Here is a 16,917-nt window from a genome sequence, read left to right as displayed (position 1 = left end):
CTGATAATTGAAAGTATTGCTCTGAAAGTGTTCAGAACATAATTCGTCAGAGGAAAGAGAGCTGTGCTTTAAGCTCTTGAGCAATACAAAATTAACATTCACAACCTTTGTTTTTGGTGAAGAAATTGGCATAATTAGCACTGTATTTGAAGAAATAAAGCAGAATCACTTTAACCCACAGAAAAATATCTTTTCAAATGTTTTCTGTTTTAACTTATGTACTCAGGAAGCTCTGTTAACAAGCTCAGCAAGGAGCCACTGAGAATCATACATCAGACCGTAGAAGAATCCACTGATTGGCTTTATGGTTTTATTTCTTTACTGTCTGACATCGTATCAACTGATGATGATGACAGTGATGAAGGTATTTGTGATATACAGACTTGTGTAACTGTGCTAACTCATTTTTTACCTGCATTATGTTGACTTACTTAATTTTTAACCTCACAGTCAAAGAAGTCAGGGAAAGCAAATAGAAGTGAACACCTTTGCTAATAAGGAATCAGCTGGCTACTAGGGTTAGAAAACTGGTGTCTTTTGTTAGCTTTCATCTCTCATTTCATAGGCAATTACAGAAAATATGTCAGATTTAAATGTTACTAGCGGTGTTTCCAAGTAAAGAGGACTAATTTAGGCTGAGATGATATTTCAAAGAATGGCAGCAGCTCTTCTACATTGTTTCTCTCTACTCTATAAGAATGGAAGGATCTAGAAAATGAAAGAATTAAACGTACAGTCAAAACTTGAGAAATCTACGATGACACGTTTTTATTTGATATTTGAACAGTGGGGGATAGTATTGGTGGACAAAACACTGTAACTGGACTGAAGGGAAGTTTGGATAACAAACATCAATAATTTAACAGTATGGTCTTGGAAATGCTACTAATATGCATCATCTCATGGAGCAGTCAGATACCTTAAACCAAACACCCAACAGTTAGTCTATTTTTATAGTTTTTGAAAGAACCATCTTTTTGTAAACAGATAATCAGTTCAGTAGCATGTGGTGTGGTAACAGATGCACAAGTACTTCATATTATGTTTATCATCCTGTACGCATATATGCAGTTAGGCATGATGCTCATAACAGTGTCATACCATATTCCTATTGCTTTGTGTAGCATTCCATCATAACAAAGACGATTAAAACCCAACAGGAACTTAAACTGAATCATTCACCTACTGTATTCATAAACTAGAAGTATCACCTAATTTCTGCCACTGCAAGATGTCTGCATGGGCTTTCATATTAGTATTGTGTACAAATACTAACAAATATGCTATTATATGTAGCTTTATGACTTGGGGACCCTATTCTGAGATGTGATTTACAGCCACCATAAGGTCAGTTCCTTGTGTTGTTGAGCAATAAAAAGGGTGCAATGTTGTTTCTTTGTCAATTTTTTTGAAATTGTGCTGGTGGTCAAAACCATGCAATGAGAAATATTTTTGAGTACGAGAGTGGATTGAGTCAGAGTGGACACACCTACATGAGGATTTGAAAGGATCATAAAATGAGCTAGCCTATACCAATTCCTATATAAAAAGTTAAATCATTTAAATTGCAAGGTTCTGAATGTCTTCTGAGAGGACCTCGGCAACCCTAACTCCATTGACAGTACTCAGGGTGGAGAACAGTCAGCACCTCCCAAGAATCACAGGAGGGACTCAGCATCTCACAGTATTAGGCCCTAAGAGTCTGGTGTATGGGTCTGCTTCTTTGCAATGCTTAAAGCCACGTCACAAGTGGAGCCACAGCATTAGACTTTGGCAACAGACTGTTCCTGCTCCCACTGAAGTCAATGGGACTTTTGCCACTGACATCATTGAAAGCATTATTAGGTTTCTTTTGTTCTGAACTTCGCAAGAAGTGTCATTTGGAATGTTTTCTTTGTGGTCAATGAAAATGGAATTCCTGTGCCTATTTTTAAAATATGGATTCAGGTTTATAACTAAACAAATTCCACTCCCATGTCAGTATCCGGCCACATGTTTAACTATAAGTTCTAGAACTTTTTCTGGTGTCTACAATACATTTAACGTATCCATCCTTCTTCTTAGAAAGCCCACATAGAAGCAGAAGTGTGGGTGTAAATCTAAAATCTCAGAATAGAGTTCTTGTTACTCCACATGTTCAGTATAAAGTTTGAATGCATTTAAAAATGAAAATAAACTAGCATGGAAAAAATTAGTGGCATTGCTACCCGTTATATCTGACTGTTGTGTTTTTTCCATCTAGGTGAAGTGGAACCTCCATTGAAGAAAAAAGGTTGGTTTTCATTGTTATAAATAACACACGCTTTGATGTGTTAAATGTTATTAGGTACTTTTATTATTAAATTTATTAAATTAGTACAAACTTACTGTCTCTGTACCACTGGTTCTGTCACTAATTGCTTGTTATTCTACTAACTGTATATGCTGTATGGAAATTGAAATTGTTAGGAATGTCAAATTACAATACGGTTTGAAGTATTGTTTGTTGCTGTGCAGCGTGTTTAGGAGAAGTCTTAATTGTTTCATCATGCTGTGCATCTAAAAATGCTCATAAAAACCCAACAGCACTACTACAGTGTTATTTTAAATGTATTCTCTGCCTATTGACTTGTATTAATGTTCATTTGTGTTGCATACATGCCTGGAAAGAACAGACACCTGTTAGGAAGCAGTAGGGAATATAAAAGTATTCACCTCTTGGCCAGGTTTATAGTAAAAGCTGAAGTAAGGGCTGTCTGTATACTTCTGAAAATAACTTGTATAGTTACCATTGGAGTTTGGTAGAAAACAAAGAGGAAGCAAGTAGAACTGTGATACAAATCTTTCTAAATATTGCCATGTAGAAACACAAAACTTAAGTTCAGCTTCTGTTAACTCAAAAGGAAAATCTGTTGGAAGACCCAGGATATTGTTAATAGGATATAGAGCCCCTCATTTCTAGTTTACTGTTCAGACTGAGCACAGTTTGGTAATAATAACACAAATCGTTACCACCTGTTGATGTTTCAGTGATCTACATGATAAGAGTTTAATATCTATCAAATTTCCAATAGAAAAAATGTCCGTATCACAGACACTATCACTGCCACACTAATGGTGCAATCCAGCTTTCTCTGCATTACCTGGAGTTGTATTAAGTCCTTAGCACCTTTTTTGGCAGTCTCAGCAGAGAGGTAAAGAACTGAATGGGCATGGAGAACAGGATCATCTACTCATCCTTATGAGCGATCCCTTCCTGTCAAAATTATGGCAAACTGGTAGGCAGTATGGGAAAGCTTGCTCTCCTGTTACCTGTGATTTAGGGGTGGGATTTTTTCAGCGTTGGACTAACTCAGTTCCCAATGAAACCATTGGGAATTATTCCATTGACTTCAGTTGAAGCAGTTAGGCCACTGATGCACAGCATTACTTATCCTTCAACTGATATGACTATCGCGCTACCACCAACGCCTTTGATGAAAAACAGCTGATTGAAGCTGAACCCCAGCAAGGCAGAGGTAATGCTTGTGGGTGCAGAAAAGCATTGTGAAGCATTTGCACCCCATCATGCAGTCCTCTTCGGCTGAAGGGGACATATTCACAATTAGTTAATTCAGTCCATAGTTTAGGAGTGCTCCTGGATTGCTCACTGACACTAAGCTTTCAGCTAGCAGCATCCACAAACAATATTTTCTACCATCTCCAGCTCGCTAGGAGACTTTGTCCCAGGTGGATGTTGACCTGGACTTTGTTATGTACCCCTTTGTCACTTCCCGTGTGGACTACAGCAATATAATATACCTGGGACCAAAGCCATAAGCCCTTAAACTCCAACCAGTGCAGAATGCTGTGGCATGTCTCCTCAGCAACATAGTCTACCAAGAATACATCGTACCTGTCTCTGCTGTCTACACTGGCTTCTCATCTGGAATATGGAGTCAAACGTTAAAGGTTTCGATCCTTATCTTCAACGTGCTCAATGACCTGGGCCCAGCATTTCTGAAAGTTTTGCCAGAAGCTCTGGGATGAAGACAAAGGCAGACAATTCTGCTCCTTGGGCATTATGGAACTTTGTATCATAGCTATAAAGCTCATCTGAACAGGAGACAAAACATTCTTGGGGGCTGGTCTGAGACTATGGAATGAACTCCCCCAAGAACTAAAGACCATCAGAAACCTACTCGCCATCTGCTGCAAGTGCAAGATGTGCTTCTTTGACCTGCTTTCTCTAACATAAACACATAATAGCATGTACTTTTAGAAACAAAATCCCCAAACTCTACCAAAATAAAACATCAGCACACACATGTCCCCCCTCAGTCTTCTCTTCTCCAGACTAAACAAACACATTTTTTTCAATCTTTCCTCATAGGTCCTGTTTTCTAAACCTTTAATTATCTTTGTTGCTCTCCCCTGGACTTTCTCCAATTTTTCCACATCTTTTCTGAAATGTGGTGCCCAGAACTGGACACAGTACTCCAGTTGAGGCCTTATCAGCACGGAGTAGAGTGGAAGAATTGCTTCTCGTGACTTGCTTACACTACTCCTGCTGATGCATCCCAGAATGATGTTTGCTTTTTTTGCAACAGTGTTACACTTACAAATTTGCAAAAAGAAAAGGAGTACTTGTGGCACCTTAGAGACTAACCAATTTATTTGAGCATGAGCTTTCGTGAGCTACAGCTCACTTCATCGGATGCATACCGTGGAAACTGCAGCAGACTTTATATACACACAGAGAATATGAAACAATACCTCCTCCCACCCCACTGTCCTGCTGGTAATAGCTTATCTAAAGTGATCATCAAGTTGGGCCATTTCCAGCACAAATCCAGGTTTTCTCACCCTCCACCCACCCACACACAAATTCACTCTCCTGCTGGTGATAGCCCATCTAAAGTGACAACTCTCTACACAATGTGCATGATAATCAAGTTGGGCCATTTCCAGCACAAATCCAGGTTCTCTCAGCCCCTCACCCCCCTCCCAAAAACCACACACACAAACTCACTCTCCTGCTGGTAATAGCTCATCCAAAGTGACCACTCTCCAAGTTTAAATCCAAGTTAAACCAGAACATCTGGGGGGGGGGTAGGAAAAACAAGGGGAAAGAGGCTACCTTGCATAATGACTTAGCCACTCCCAGTCTCTATTTAAGCCTAAATTAATAGTATCCAATTTGCAAATGAATTCCAATTCAGCAGTTTCTCGCTGGAGTCTGGATTTGAAGTTTTTTTGTTTTAAGATAGCGACCTTCATGTCTGTGATTGCGTGACCAGAGAGATTGAAGTGTTCTCCGACTGGTTTATGAATGTTATAATTCTTGACATCTGATTTGTGTCCATTTATTCTTTTACGTAGAGACTGTCCAGTTTGACCAATGTAAATGGCAGAGGGGCATTGCTGGCACATGATGACATATATCACATTGGTGGATGTGCAGTGAACGAGCCTCTGATAGTGTGGCTGATGTTATTAGGCCCTGTGATGGTGTCCCCTGAATAGATATGTGGGCACAGTTGGCAACGGGCTTTGTTGCAAGGATAAGTTCCTGGGTTAGTGGTTCTGTTGTGTGGTATGTGGTTGTTGGTGAGTATTTGCTTCAGGTTGCGGGACTGTCTGTAGGCAAGGACTGGCCTGTCTCCCAAGATTTGTGAGAGTGATGGGTCATCCTTTAGGATAGGTTGTAGATCCTTAATAATGCGTTGGAGGGGTTTTAGTTGGGGGCTGAAGGTGACGGCTAGTGGCGTTCTGTTATTTTCTTTGTTAGGCCTGTCCTGTAGTAGGTAACTTCTGGGAACTCTTCTGGCTCTATCAATCTGTTTCTTTACTTCCGCATGTGGGTATTGTAGTTGTAAGAATGCTTGATAGAGATCTTGTAGGTGTTTGTCTCTGTCTGAGGGGTTGGAGCAAATGCGGTTGTATTGCAGAGCTTGGCTGTAGACGATGGATCGTGTGGTGTGGTCAGGGTGAAAGCTGGAGGCATGCATACCTCCATGCTTTCACCCTGACCACACCACACGATCCATCGTCTACAGCCAAGCTCTGCGATACAACCGCATTTGCTCCAACCCCTCAGACAGAGACAAACACCTACAAGATCTCTGTCAAGCTTTCTTACAACTACAATACCCACATGCGGAAGTAAAGAAACAGATTGATAGAGCCAGAAGAGTTCCCAGAAGTTACCTACTACAGGACAGGCCTAACAAAGAAAATAACAGAACGCCACTAGCCGTCACCTTCAGCCCCCAACTAAAACCCCTCCAACGCATTATTAAGGATCTATAACCTATCCTAAAGGATGACCCAACACTCTCATAAATCTTGGGAGACAGGCCAGTCCTTGCCTACAGACAGTCCCGCAACCTGAAGCAAATACTCACCAACAACCACATACCACACAACAGAACCACTAACCCAGGAACTTATCCTTGCAACAAAGCCCGTTGCCAACTGTGCCCACATATCTATTCAGGGGACACCATCACAGGGCCTAATAACATCAGCCACACTATCAGAGGCTCGTTCACCTGCACATCCACCAATGTGATATATGCCATCATGTGCGAGCAATGCCCCTCTGCCATTTACATTGGTCAAACTGGACAGTCTCTACGTAAAAGAATAAATGGACACAAATCAGATGTCAAGAATTATAACATTCATAAACCAGTCGGAGAACACTTCAATCTCTCTGGTCACGCAATCACAGACATGAAGGTCGCTATCTTAAAACAAAAAAACTTCAAATCCAGACTCCAGCGAGAAACTGCTGAATTGGAATTCATTTGCAAATTGGATACTATTAATTTAGGCTTAAATAGAGACTGGGAGTGGCTAAGTCATTATGCAAGGTAGCCTATTTCCCCTTGTTTTTTCCTACCCCCCCCTCAGATGTTCTGGTTTAACTTGGATTTAAACTTGGAGAGTGGTCAGTTTGGATGAGCTATTACCAGCAGGAGAGTGAGTTTGTGTGTGTATGGGGGTGGGGGGGGGGTGAGAAAACCTGGATTTGTGCTGGAAATGGCCCAACTTGATGATCACTTTAGATAAGCTATTACCAGCAGGACAGTGGGGTGGGAGGAGGTATTGTTTCATATTCTCTGTGTGTATATAAAGTCTGCTGCAGTTTCCACGGTATGCATCCGATGAAGTGAGCTGTAGCTCACGAAAGCTCATGCTCAAATAAATTGGTTAGTCTCTAAGGTGCCACAAGTACTCCTTTTCTTTTTGCGAATACAGACTAACACGGCTGTTACTCTGAAACTTACAAATTTGTGATCCACTATAACCCCAGATCCCTTTCCGGAGTATTCCTTCCTTGTTACATCCCATTTTGTATGTGTACAATTGATTACTCCTAAGTGGAGTACTTTTCATTTGTCGTTATTGAATTTCATCTTGTTTAGTTCAGACCATTTTTCCAGTTTTTCCAGATCCTTTTTATTTTAAATCTATTCTACAAAGCACTTGCAACTCCTCTCAGCTTGGAATCATCCACAAACTTTATAAGTGTACTCTCTATGCCATTATCTAAATCATTTATGAAGATATTAAACAGAACCAGATCCAGAACCGAACCCAGTGGGAACCCACTCGATATGCCCTTCCAGCTTGACCGTGAACCACTGATAACTACTCTCTGGGAATGGTTTTCCAACCAGTTATGCTCCCATCTTATAGTAGCTCCATCTAGGTTATATTTCCCTAGTTTGTTTATGGGAAGGTCATGCGAGACTGCATCAAAAGCCTTCCTAAAGTCAAGACATACCACATATACCACTTCCCCCACATCCACAGAGCTTGTAACCCTGTCAAAGAAAGCTATTAGGGTCATTTGACATGATTTGTTCTTGATAAATCCATGTTCACTGTTACTTATCACATTATCTTCTAGGTGTTTGCAAATTCATTGCTTGATTATTTGCTCCATTATCTTTCTGGGTACTGAAGTTAAGCTGAATGGTCTGTAATTCCAGGAGTTGTCCTTATTACCCTTTTTAATAGATTGGAACTATGTTTGCCCTTCTGCACTCCTCTGGAATCTCTCCCGTCTGCCATGAGTTTTCAAAGATACTCGCTAACGGCTCACATATCTCCTCAGTGAGCTCCTTGAATATTCTTCAGTTCTCAGGTCTATCAGCCAGCGTATTTTGTGTGCACTAACAGTCTACACAAAATTCTCACTATTTTGGAAGTACCATAATTGCAAACACGCTAAAAGTTAGTTGATACCACAGTCAAGTTATTTACTGAGAAAATGTTCAAGGGAATAGTAAGGACACCACAGTAATGATAAGGAAAGAAGAAGAAAGGAAGAATAATTATGATAATTATGAGCCTGAAGAAAGCAAAGATAACCTTGACACGGATGCAAATTGCAGGCAAAGATAATAGGGATACAAATAATGACAATGAAGGTGGTACATGTAACAGGGCTAATATTGGTGTCAGTAGCCACTAGAAAGGCTTATCATAGTACATTCTTTGCCAAAATTAATTTCTTCAGCATTATCACTGATATTTATATTTAGTCACTGGAGAAGACTGAACATTTTATATTGTGCAGAAAAAAAAATGTAACCATCAGGTGACATGGTGAAAAAGTATTCTGTAAAGAGCTTTGCAATGTTTAACAATGTGTACTCAGTGCATGCTAAAATTGTTCAGCGTTTCCATGAAAACTATTCAGAAGTCTAATAATGGTTTCTACAAGACTTAATATGTTTTAGCTTTCATTTTTCTAAATCAATGGTTATAGTTGATAATGTTGATTTATGTTTCAGGGTTAGTAAAACATTTATGGACAAATCAATTTATTTGACAACTGTATGTTTAGTTTTTTTGTATGCTTCTTTTATTAAAATTTCTTGTTATAACAGGAGAGTTTTATTCATCACATCTTATATGCTTATGCCTCTGCAGTCTAAGCCCGGTATCATAGTCTGTTTCTATGAGGATATTTATTGATGAAAGCAAAATGAGACTGATAATCTTTTGAATCTTTGGGATGGGGGAGAGAGCAATGTTATTACTCTTCAACATTCTAGAACTGTAGAATAGAATAATAGTTTACATAACGCTAATTTAAAGTTAATTTTCGAATATATAGATTAGTGATACTATGTACAAATTAATATTTTTACATATGGAAGTTATTCTCAATCTTTGGAATTTAGGATATGACCAAAGGTCATTGAAATCAATAGGTCTTTGATCAGGGTTTATTTTATATTTCACAGTTTTAACTTAACATTTTTCCTTTGTTTTAGTTGAAATTCACCCTGCGAGCAAAAAAAGAGGTGAGTAAATTTTAAAGCAATCTTAGTTTAATAAAAAAGAATGAGCTTAATAATAAATTAAGTTAGAAATATCTATGCAAGTAAAGCATTGACATGGCAGTAGATGCTGGCACTGGCTGAATATTATTTCGTAGACTTTTATTGGTGTAACAGATGTTGATATACATAAAAACAGAGGAAACTTGGGATTTCTGAAACACACAGAAGCACTCAGATATACTGTGATAATGGAGGCTACATATACCTAGACAGATACATAAATGCAAGGGCCTGATCCTATTGTTCTTATGCAGACACAAACTCACATTAGCCCTGTCTTTCTAAAAACTAAATCACATTCCACCTAGTACATTAAAAATAGAAATTTTAGATATCAAATAGAGGAAAATGGCAACGTTTCTGTTTCATATTAGTCTTCAGGGTGTGATAATCATGTGATTTCCTAGTTTGTAGAACCTCAAATTCTAGGCAGTGATTTATCTGGAGAAGAAGAAAAGATATGGTATAGGGATTTCCACCCTCCCTGTTCTCTAGACGTATTGATTTTTCACAGTAGTGAAGCAAGAAACACTAGAACTTTCTCATGAAAATTGGGAGAAACTAGTCTAATTATGCAGATAAATAAAGCTCCTTGACAACCAGCTTAGTTGGAATTCTCCAAATTCAAATGAGTTAATGAAATAACATGCTTTTTTGGGGGGTGGGACAGAAGGATACTAGGAGACTAAAAACATACTAGAGAACTGTCTTAGTAATTATGCGCTATATGGATACAGTCTGCCTGCCCACATACTATGAACTGCAAGATCAGGGCCAAAAGTTCAATGTATAAATACCAGTAGGTGAGTGAAACTACTATCTCATTAGATTGTTGTGAACAGTTAGTTTTCATATCAAGATTTGAAAGCAGACATTTTGCATATTTCAATTTTTTTTCCAAAAATTTCACATAGCTATAACTGATAGTTAACCATGCCCTTTTGTCTTTCCCTCTTCTAAGAGCTTATCAACATAAAAAAAATTGTAGACTCATTTATATGCAATAAAAGTGATATGTCAATATGGCTTATTCCAGTTCAGGAAGCAAAACAATCCAGACCAATGTAAGGTACCTTTATGCCAATATAAGTTCAGCCACATCAGAGTTTATACTGGTAAAAATTCACACTGCTAACCAATTTACTTATCATGGTATAACTTTTCTAGTATAGACTTTTGAGATTAGGACCATAGGCTCTTAAGTCATATAGTGACTTTTTAAAATGTTATCCAGTAGCTCATCTGGAAGAATATTGAGGATGGGCAAGAATCCTTTGGATGATATTCATGCTTCATAAATATTTAGACTAGAAAATAAAAATATTTCTAAACCTAAATTTCTTCCTTCAAGCTGCAAATAGGCTAGGAAAGCAAATATTTGAATAGCATGAATGCAACCTGAAAAGTATGGCCCCTTATTGAATTTGCCTATATGGCTGAAGTTTGTGATTTGGGAAATTAATTATTCCATGCACTCATCCCTAGAGTATATACTTATTTGCATCTTTAGTGTTTTCTTTTGAATCTCCATATGGCAATATTCATTTTTCTGCATAAGAGTTCTTCTTTCCCAGCTCTGTAAAGTGTTGTCTATTTCTCTCTAAGCTTCTTCTCACTATAAAGTGTTTTGTGAATTTTTGTGTAAGGAGCAATGTCTTTAAAAAATATCTTCAGAACTGGGTGAATGCCAAAAACACACAAAAAAACTACTTCCCCAGATAGTTTTTTATTTGATTTTTGTTATCATCAATTTCTGTTATGAACGTTCTCTTGACAATGCCATCTTGCTATTTATACTGATCAAAACAGCAATAGCATATCCACTATAAGGGGAACACTTTAAAATATGAAGAAAATATTTTTCAGATTATCTAAAGAAAACACAACTACCTACCCTTAGGCAAGAGTGAATTTTCAATTCCAGGATTTTCTTTTTCTTTCTTTCTTTTTTCTTTTCGCTGTGGGAAGAAAGGTTTTTAACTTGGGATGATATCACAGGGCATTCCAATCCACAATGTGCTGCTTTCTTGTGAAAGATGCACAAAAAATGAGTTCCTGACTCCAAAGGTCATTAAAGATCCTTTGGATAGAAATGTAGTAGCACTTGGGGTTTCAGAGCGTTTAGCTTCCCTCCAGCATATCACAGTCCAAATGACGCTACTGAGCTCTTTTAATTTATGCTCCTGCCCCAGCAGAGGGTAGCTGAGTTTGTTGCTGTTAAAGAGGGAAGAGGAGGATGTGAGTCTGATCTCTTTTCTGGTTGGGGGTCCATTGTGCCACAGTTGGAATGAAGAGAGCCTGAAAATCAGACTTAGTAGGTGGGAGTTAGGGGAAGACATGAAGAAATGTCTTACTTTCCATAAGAATAACATGTGCGTCCTTCTGATCAAAATCCTCTCTCAGAAGATCCTGGGGTCCTGTATTTTTTCTACAGAGCAAACCCAATGGCTCTTCTTCACCTCCTCCTATTGATTTCAGGGGTAGGAGAGGTGGCAAGCAGTCTCTTCTCTTACTCTCCAGATTTTTGTACCCCAGAATGCACAGCATATATAGGTTTCAGAGTAACAGCCGTGTTAGTCTGTATTCGCAAAAAGAAAAGGAATACTTGTGGCACCTTAGAGACTAACCAATTTATTTGAGCATAAGTTTTCATGAGCTACAGCTCACTTCAGTATGCATCCGATGAAGTGAGCTGTAGCTCACGAAAGCTTAAGCTCAAATAAATTGGTTAGTCTCTAAGGTGCCACAAGTACTCCTTTTCTTTTAGCATATATAGGAACTTTATTCTGCACATCAGGCCCCAAGAATGAGGTAAGTGAATCCAATAACAGTGGTGTGTTTACATTGACTTTCCAGTTGAGTAGCTGCCACAAAACAAGGACCCTGCCAGATGTCTGTACTCTTATTAATAATCTAAGAAGGATGAGATATGGTAATACTCCGGATGGTATTTGGTAGAAAATTGTTAGGGTAGGACAAATGTTCTTGCTGTTTTCAAAAGACAGGAGCTTGAGAAATATTCTTCAGGTTTGGTCCTATATTTTTATATAGCACAGAAGATTGAATGGATTTATAATGGAAGAGCAGTCCTTGATGGTAACAAAACTTAGCAGCTATTTTATTAGCACACACATTGTTTTACCTCAATCAGAGTAAGATTTTTTTTCATCTGCAATAGGGTAGGTAAAAGAGCTCTGGCACTGATGCTTAACTGAAGACCCTCCACCATTTTTTCCTCACTTTAAGTATTGTAAAGAAAATAAAGCTGACATTTTTAAAGCCTTATCCTCCCCAGAAATGCTCTCAAAAGAGACTTTTAGACAGAATATAATGTTAGATGTAATTAACCACAGACCATGATAAAATAGCCTCTTTATTTCTAGATTGATTACAAAACCCATAATTTGTAATAACTTGTCCAATCTCTCTTCAGTGAGATAGAATTCATGAAAAAGAAAAGACTCTAAATGAACTTTACTTTCCCTGGGAAAATTTAACTAACTTTTGGTTGGACCCAGGGTTCCATCTGTGACTCATTAATTCTTCATTTGAGAGGCACAGTGCAAAATTCCTATAGGAATTTTATTCCTCTTCCTGCCCTCTTCTGTTGGACACAGGTTCAGAGTTTATTAGTGTTAGAACATCAGGAAAGTACTGAAAGCATGCCCAGAATGAGGTACATTGCGTTGGACATGTTGAGCAGGGTCCCAGAAAAAAAGATTTATATATTTTTGAGTTGGGGGGAGGAATAAATCTATATTAAAAATTAATTGGGGTTAAGAGTTCTTCTAGTATCCCCCATTTCTCCCTAATTTATCCTTTCAAAGCCTTCAATCACTGTGATGCTCCTTCATATGAGAAAGGTTACATGTTTCTTGCTGGACATCAGAGCTCTTGAACATCTGCCAGAAGGGATTACTCAAATCAGAGACAATGTAAAATGCTGCCTTCCCTTAGATGAAAAATTGCCCTATATATTAGAGTTGATCAGAAGATTTTTTCCTGTTGAAAAATCAAAAATTGATTGGCCAAAAAACAAAATAGTTTTGGAAATGCTACAGTGGTGCCTCAAGCTGCATCCCCTCTCTAGGCCAGGCTCCCTAGTTGGCCTACATATCAGATGATGCACCATGTTCTCACTTTGTGATGTGGGGGGGGTGGTACATCATGATGAAACACAATTTCCACGAGACACCAAGGCGGTATAGCTGAATCTAATATTTTCCATGGAAAGTAGACACTTTGAAAAATTGTATTTACTCAAAATCCCAATGTTTCATGGAAACCGTTTAGAGTGGAACATTTTTGACTGACCTACTATATATTCTAAAATGCCCAGGCACATCATTACCATGGTAAAAGATCAGTGCCAATGTTCCATGACTTAATAATAAAATTCTCCTTTAATGACTAAAAATAGCAATGTATTGCTTTATCACCCCATCTGTCCTTGAGACTCCAGAACAAAAACATTTTATTTTGTAGCAGAAAGAATATGATTTGAGTAATAGCAGATGGAAAAAGGCATATATTTCATTGATCCCATAGTAGTAGCGTATAAACAGAGATGGTCATATCAAATTTAGCTTTAGTTTCTCCGTAGGTATGCAAGAGGTTGTGGGGAATGGGGATAATTATGTTTCTCTCGCCACAAGCTGGAAAATTTGGCGATTATCAAAATATCACCTCATGATCAAAACTCTTTTGGGTTGATGATAGAGATGCTGCTGGTCAGTCTATGCTAATGTTTTTACCATGGATAGCTTGGGTGGAGCTCCACCAATGCTAAGAGATTACTTAAAATGTGTGGGGTCAGATCCTAATCGATGCTAAATTTGTTTTGCACTGTTTCTGCAGCACAAAGCAGGCCTAATTCTGATTTCAGTGGCCATCTGAAGATTTGTTTAAAGTGTACAGTAGCACAAAGCCTCTAGGTCTGGCCCTACACCACTAAGTGGAGGGGACTATCTCAAGGAAAGGAGGCATAGCTCGATCACTACTGCATTCTGGCTATCTCCAGCTGCCATAAAAGCCCTCCAGGAGTTATTGTCTTTCGCTATAAATTAGAGCATGTGTGAGGCAACTTCAACTTAATCCTGGCAGCTCCAAGGATTGGGGAGCATAAAAGGTATAGCTTATTTTAAAGTCTACACCATCAACTCTTTGGCCAGTCCCAAAAGCTAGGCCCATAGGGTAGACGTAATCTCAGAGTTAATTCTCACAGGCAGAAATATTTGCAATTTATTTTTTTGTATTGTGGCTACTATAAAGACTTGGTGTTTTGCATAGACTGTGGCTCCATGAAATGTTAACATTTTGTTGGGAATGAGTCTTTTGTACAAAATATTTGTCCCCTACCCCCCCTGATTAAAATAGCTTTCATCCTAACCAGCCTCTTCCACCTACAGTAGAGCTAGACCACAGCTGTACAGATTTGAATGTCTGCTAAGGAGACTAACAAGGGGAGAATTGACTACAATTCTCTATAAAGACAATGTCTAAGAGCAAGTTAAAAATGACCCCTCTGAAGCTCCTAACCCAGCTCATTCCAGCTCTCGCTTTGTGGTTCGTTTACACCCCCAGCAACTTGCCAAGTTAATCATGCACCTGATGCTAGGTAGGCTAGATAAACCGACAGGGATATAGTCCAGCTTAGTTGTGGGCAGCAGCTATAGGGCTTCTGGCTGCAGGAGGCAGAGTAATTAACCCTAATTTTAGCAGGCCCTTTGGGTGGGGTCCATTCCCCTTTTCACATATGTACATTTTTGAGAAACTGAAGGTTTTAAACACTCAAAGGACCAGATCCACAAAGATGTTTAGGCTCCTAACTTCCATTGATTTCAGTGGAAGTTAGGAGCCTAAACACCTTTGTAGATCTGGGCCAAAATGTTTACCCTCATTGCCTGTAAAAGCAGTTTTGTTTTGTATAGCAAAAGGTATGGGGGGAGAACAAACACAGCCTGAAACCAGGATCAGTTGGTATAGTGTACTCAGCAAAAGACACATACAAATATAACCCCTTAAAATCAGTCCAATCTCTACTGATGAAATTTAAAACAATTGTTGATATTAAAACCCCAATTCACTCTCAGAGTGACTGGCTAATATTAAAGCAGAGAGATGGTGGTTAAGGGACCAGACTAGGCTTCAGAGGATCAGAGTTCAGTCACCAGCTCTGATATTGGTTTCCTCTGTGACCACAGGTAAGTCATTTAATCATAAAACTCCCTATTTAAGAAATGGGAACAATAATATTTCCTTTCAACTATATTCTTCTTCTTTGTTTTTGTTTGGTTGGTTTACATTGTAAGCTCTTTGGAGAAGGGACAGTCTCTCACTGTGTGCAGGTACAGTGCCTAACACGATGGGCCCTGTCCTCAGTTTGGTCCTTTAGGTGGTACCATAATGCACGTTATTACAACTGAATACTTATTAACAGTGAGCAGCCAAACAAGAGCACAGTAAAATAAGCAGACAGGAAATGAACCATTTGTTGATGGAAGAGTAAAAACCTCCTCCTGCCTCATCATGAAGAGGCTATGGGTCTTTATTCATACTAATGTGAGGCTGAACTGTGCTGAGAGGGCACTTCTAGTATAAAGTGCTTCAGGAAACTATAATTTACTTCTCTTTCCCCCTCCCTCCTCTTACTAATGCTTGGTCTTTGTAGTGCACAGGGAGAGCAGGGCTGTTAGTAGACACTATAAACTCTTGATAAAGAAAATTAACATGGTAAAGGCTGGGTGGAGAGGAAGCAAGGAGGGACGAGAAGCAGAGCTTCTAAACTGCTTGTTCAGCAGGGATTTTCAATCAAGCTGCAGATTTAGCTCATGTAAATCTGACTGTCATCAGACTATCAGCTTCTTTTGGGTCAACAGCATATAGCTGTGCAGACCTCCTAACAATATAGTCAGTGAATGTAGCTCCTGTCAGAGTTTGAAAATGGTTGGCGAGCAGGCTGCTAGCTTTTCTTCTCGGAGGCATTTAAAACAATTGTACTGCATGTTCTGTATATCCTCAGAATGCTAGATAAGTCAAGCAGTGCCCACATTTTAGGAAATAAACTCTTTGTCCCTTCTAAAAGCCAGCAACATGGGGAAAATGATAATTTTTAAAGTCTGCTTGATAACTAGAAAAACCTAACAATGAAATAAATCTTTTAAAATACATATTCCTTTGCAATAATTTAATAAACTGTGCTGCCATCTCATCAAGAATCAGGATGGTTGCCTTGGTGACAAAGATTATCCTTGCTGCTGCTTGATTCTGTCATTTTTCTCAACATGAATTCATAATATTTAGGATTTATTAACAGTATGTCACATTGATAGAGATAAATTGTGTGCTTTAAACTGGCCATGTAAGTCTTCTATGATATTACAGCTGCTTTGTCAACTCAGAAATAAGATATGATGTGATTACTAGAAAATTAAAACTATTTGTCATAAAGGGAAGACACAGAGTATCAAAACGACAGAGAAAAAATCCTCAGTAGAAAAATCTGATGTTTCGCTATTTTAAATATTTGGAGTTAGTTAGCTGTTACCATTTTATGGCTTGTAAATTAATCAAATTCAATCAATATAGAAACGTA

The 16,917-nt window shown here is 38.6% G+C and overlaps 1 protein-coding gene across 1 annotated transcript in view; it reads left to right on the top strand.

Moving 5' to 3' along the window:
- TRDN (triadin) overlaps positions 1-16,917 on the top strand; it is a gene marked incomplete at its 3' end in the record, with an annotated part of 122,665 nt that overhangs the window by 61,869 nt on the left and 43,879 nt on the right. The window contains exons 4-5 of the mRNA XM_084624930.1: positions 227-364; positions 2,243-2,272. Of these exons, the coding sequence (XP_084481056.1) occupies positions 227-364; positions 2,243-2,272 (168 nt within the window). The remainder of the gene's footprint in view (positions 1-226; positions 365-2,242; positions 2,273-16,917) is intronic.

The sequence above is a fragment of the Lepidochelys olivacea genome (genome assembly GCF_965140295.1).
Source record: "Lepidochelys olivacea isolate rLepOli2 genome assembly, chromosome: 3".
Lineage (NCBI taxonomy): Eukaryota > Metazoa > Chordata > Testudines > Cheloniidae > Lepidochelys > Lepidochelys olivacea.
The sequence above is the reverse complement of the archived record's forward strand: the minus strand, read 5'-3'. Positions and strand labels throughout refer to the sequence as shown.